This window comes from Gavialis gangeticus, unplaced genomic scaffold (assembly GCF_001723915.1).
Source record: "Gavialis gangeticus isolate Ggan-Ray unplaced genomic scaffold, GavGan_comp1, whole genome shotgun sequence".
NCBI classification, from domain to species: domain Eukaryota; kingdom Metazoa; phylum Chordata; order Crocodylia; family Gavialidae; genus Gavialis; species Gavialis gangeticus.
In genome coordinates, this window is record NW_017729027.1 from 1,082,789 (window position 1) to 1,087,540 (window position 4,752).

General features: G+C 39.5%; 1 protein-coding gene across 1 annotated transcript in view; it reads right to left on the bottom strand.

Moving 5' to 3' along the window:
• Nucleotides 1-690: 690 nt before the first annotated feature.
• The window catches only part of PM20D2 (peptidase M20 domain containing 2), a 31,553-nt gene continuing 27,491 nt past the window's right edge, over nucleotides 691-4,752 (bottom strand). Inside the window, exon 7 of the mRNA XM_019520357.1 lies at nucleotides 691-4,585. Coding sequence (XP_019375902.1) covers nucleotides 4,383-4,585 — 203 coding nt within the window. The 3' untranslated portion in view covers nucleotides 691-4,382. The remainder of the gene's footprint in view (nucleotides 4,586-4,752) is intronic.

The window sequence follows — 4,752 nt, forward strand, 5'->3', positions numbered from 1 at the left end:
CATACCCCCTAAATGAGCCACTTGCTCATCATCAAGTGGGTTCTTCTTACGAAGTTTGGATTGCAATTACTCTCCTCAGGAGAGAGCTACTAGCAGCTCAACTGAAATTCCTACTGCCTGATGAGCAAGTGCTCAGGATAAATAGTCAACATCTTGTGGCACTAACAGCAAAATTCAGGGGCATGAGTTGAAGTGTGCAGCTTAAGCCTGAAGTCTTCAGCAACAACAACTCTTTCCAAATTCCACAGTTAATGTAGCAGCTCCCTTGAGACTATAGACTGCAATACAACAGTACCAGTCCATAGGCAAGACATTTGGCACATCAGGTTAACAGCTGAGAATACAATGCAACCTTCATCCAAGAAGGGAAGACATGACAATGGAACTTGCATTTTACATGGGGGTACAAATATAAAAGGCCATCTATTGCAAACGCTTATTCAAAATTTAGAAAGCTCCCTCTCTCTCTAACCAGAACAGTAAGATTGATCAATCCATCTTATAAAACAAGATGGAAAAGCATCAGATGTACAGCAAGTATATTTTGCCAGTGAAGTAGTTCAGATTTGACCAGCCAGGAGGACAGCAGTACATAACTTCAAAAAACCCTACAAAGCCATGCACCCACTGGCATAATTTATTCTTCTGGAGTCATTACACCAAGATTGACAGTAAATACTCAAACCACCATGACCACTAAGCAAACAACTTTATTTTTACATTAGAATATGTTGAACAAGTCTTTATAACACCATATATCAATTTTTATTGCACAAGTAAAACAACAACAGTAAAACAGCAATGATTACTCGAAAACAGTGCTCTTGATACAAAATAATGGGTTATAGATTTCATAAATTTTAAGGGCCGGAAGGGACCTCAAGCTAATGAAAGGTTATTGTACCCTTGCAGACAGTTGAAGTATGTTTGGTAACAGCCAAAGTTCTCCTCCTTTGTCCAGGACAGCTTCATGAAAAAAGGTATGTGTCAGTTTTCATAGTCTACCAGGCATATCTTTTGCTCAAGTTGTAGGATGGATCTTACCAGCACTGCTCTGTGAAGTCTATCACAGAAGTTTGATATCCATCACCCAGCCTTAAATGATGCCAAAGGGCAACATTCAAGTAAATCATTAGTCTGCAACAGATTCATTCCAAGTTGCTACAATAAATATTTCTACCAAAGATTATTCAGTTTTGAGAATACTGGAACAAGTGTGAAAAGATCTTGTGGGAAAGCAAGTTGTTATGGGAATTTAAGAGCTAAAGTAGGGATTTTTAGAAGTGCTTATGAGATTCAGTGTCACAAGTAAAAAAGAACTGTGCTCCAGTCATACAAGCACTTCAAAAATTCCACCTATTATTGTCATGGAACTAAGATCCTAAATGTGGAAACCTTAAACCCAAGGCCAGTTAGCCCAGGTAGATATTTGAGGCAAAACAGCAATCACGAATCTAATGCATACACTTCATTGGGTGAATGGAGCTGTTACAAAGTTTAGAAGCTGCTATTAAATGCTATATTTGACTACCATTGTTGTTAGGAAAAAGAAAAAGCTTGCAGCTGGAGACTGCCAGTCACTTCTTTTAAAAAGACTGGCAGAAGGGAAGTCAGACAGCGTCTTTTAGAAAGATGCCACTATGCCCTGCCTTCCACTTGATTTCAGACTAATACAACTAACTACCTCTTTTAAAAGAACTTAAAAGTTCACAGTTTTGAATGAGAAAGACTAGCTTCTGAACACACGGCTTTTATACAGTGCTTTACAAGGAAGGTAAAACCATCATTGCTACATCTTGCAGAGAGCTGAACATGTTAAGGGTGGAAACAGTGCTCAACCCATAGTGCTAGGAAGCAATTTCCTTTTCTCCCCTTGAAACTAATCTTGTGCACAGCAGTCTGGGAGGCACAGATCTCTAGAGTTCATAGCATAAGCAAACAGTGCTGCACTGTTCTGCACAGCATTGTGGAGGCAGAAGATGCACAGAACCCTCTGTTGATAGCAAAATATGCATATACTGAACAGAGTGATAACAATTACAGCAGAAGAAACACAGAAATAGTGTAGCAGAGCAAAACTGAATATCTGTTAATAAAACTGGGGCCACAATTTATCCACATTATGGCAAAACTAGCTAATTTGTTTACTTGTGGCAAAGAGACTTGATTAAATGAACTCTTGTATGTTTTAGCCCAGTAGCTATCTATTTTGAAAAGGGAACCAAGGCCCTGAACAAAAGTGAGCTTCTAAAAAAAAAAAAGTCATCAAACGAGTGCAGCATTTTAAAGTTTTGAGTGTAATGAAAAGCCTACACTTGTAGTGCAACTACTTCTGTGAATTTTTTATGGACAAAGTCACAAAATAAAAAAAAATAGGTAGCCCACAAAAAGAGGGAAAAAAAAATCACCTGGGGAGCTCAAAACTGTAGACAAAGATTTCACAGAAGAGAAAAGTCATACAAGCATAATGGAGATATAAAGCCTTTCAAATTAACATACCCCAAGCTACTTACTGTGAAGACATTTACTTACATACAGGAAAAAAGATTTTCCTACTCATCTCCAAGCTGCTTAGTCATTGTTGAAAAGAAACACGAAGTGAAATGCTTTGGACAAACTTTAACAATCCAAGATCTGTGAAGAAGAGAACCCAAACAAGCTACACACCATTTGGAAGTGATATCCAGTGAATCACAATGGTCAATCAGGGCTCCTATGCACATGTGGAGCCTGCTCCAACGTGCTGGAAATCCAGTGTCAGAACAAACTTAATTAATCGAGTCTGCTGAAGTATGGAAACTGACACACTCAGGCAGCCGTCTGCATGATGTGCAGCAGTGTCCCAGCGCGTCTCCACACTGAAAAAATGGCGGTGGGGAGCTTTGAAATAAAACTCATTCAATGAGCTTTAGTTAAGTGTCCCGCCACCGTTTTTTCAGCACCAAGACGCTGATACACCTGATGCACAGGCGCTTTTAATTAATTAGTGTGGCTTGCTAATTAAAGCACCCAGCGCTGCATCCCACAGCATATATAAAAATGTTCTCAGTATCCAGTTCTGAAATGACTACAGATTAGTACAGGCATGTCAAACATCCAAACTGATGACTGGATGGGGGATCTTCCTGTAGCAGTAGCCAAGCACTCAGGTAGGAATGAGGGGGTTGGAGCCCCAGCAGCACCATGGGAAGGAGCTAGGCTTTTTAGCTTGTTCTCACAGCAGCAGCCGCCAAGGACCCAGGATACCAGGCCTCTTCCCACTGGATCCCAGACCAGAAGTTGAAGGGGGTAGAAAGGGGATACATGGGCCCAATACAGCCCATAGGCCTAGGCACACACCATTTACCTGGCCCATGGACGAATCGTGCACCACTTACCTGGGCAAGACTAGATCGACACCCCTGGATTAGAGCACTATTTTTAAAGTAAATCCATGCAAGCTAACTGAATTATTAGAGGTCTCTTTCCTATCCTGGGATTTGGCAGACCTAGGCTTAATTCCTACACTGCAGACTTGTGACCCAAACTGAGTCCTTTACTCTGTACCCTCCATGCCTTAGTTTATACAGAGATGACAGCACTCCTTTTCTGACAGGCATGTTGTGAAACTAACTACATTAAAACTGTGAGGCACTCTGGAAGTACGCATTCCATCAGAAGACGACTATAGACAGTATTAGTAGATACAGCTCTAAGAAAGGGTGACCAAAAAAAACAACAACCCCCCCTATACTTTGATCTCACAATCACTGACCATCACAACAACTTCTATACTAACTTTGGACGAAGCTACTAACTTACACACTGAAGGATTCAGAATCATTATTTTATGCACCTCACTTTCACTCAAATATAGAAATTTTCTCTATAATTTTACGTTCTCCTAAAGGTCTGCATTTCCAGCTAGTGGATATGCATCTCAGATTTTTATATATGGTTCCTCTAGACATAAATCATAGAAAGTTTACTATTTGTGGTTGACATATTTAAACTACAAGCATTTGTGACTGACAATTGCCATAGATCTAATTCTCCCTTCTCTTATGTGGGTTCTGTAGCAGATGGAAGAATTATCTATATGATGGTTCTAAAACATTCACCAAGTTATTTGTCATTGGTGCTAAGTTTCTTAACTGTATGCTTTGCAAATCTATAAAAATGTGGCATATTAGTCAATACAGCAACCAAGTTTATAGCTACTTAAAGTTATTTAGAAAAAAGAAAAATTGAGACGTGAAAGTGAAATGTTGCCATTTGATTTCTCATATCCTCAAGAGCCCAAAGTCATCCTTTCTACACTTAAGAAGTCTGTCTAGCTTCCATTAGGTTTCAAGTAGAGAACCATTATTCCACTAAGTTACTCCCATAGAAGTGGAGAAAATTTAACGTGATGCACATGCTGCCCCAATGCCAAGGCCAGATCCTTTGCCTTGAAGAATAGTTAAAGGTCCTTGCTCTTTTAGTTTCACCTGTCTAAAGTCTTCTCTAACTTTTTCCAGAAGGTCTGGCTTGAAAATAATATCCAATGCAGTCATCGCCAAAGCTTTTGCTGTGCGCAAAGCATAGAACTGAGCTTCTTCTGACCCTGTAGTAAAAAGCAAGACATTACAGGTTAAGATATCGCTACTAAAGCCATGTATTTAATGACTGCAAATAAAATATTTGAGGAAAAGTGTCAGTTTAAACTCCAAATCATTTTCTAAATTTCTACTTGCAAAAATGCTTCTAAATGCAAAGTTCTATGCTTTGCGC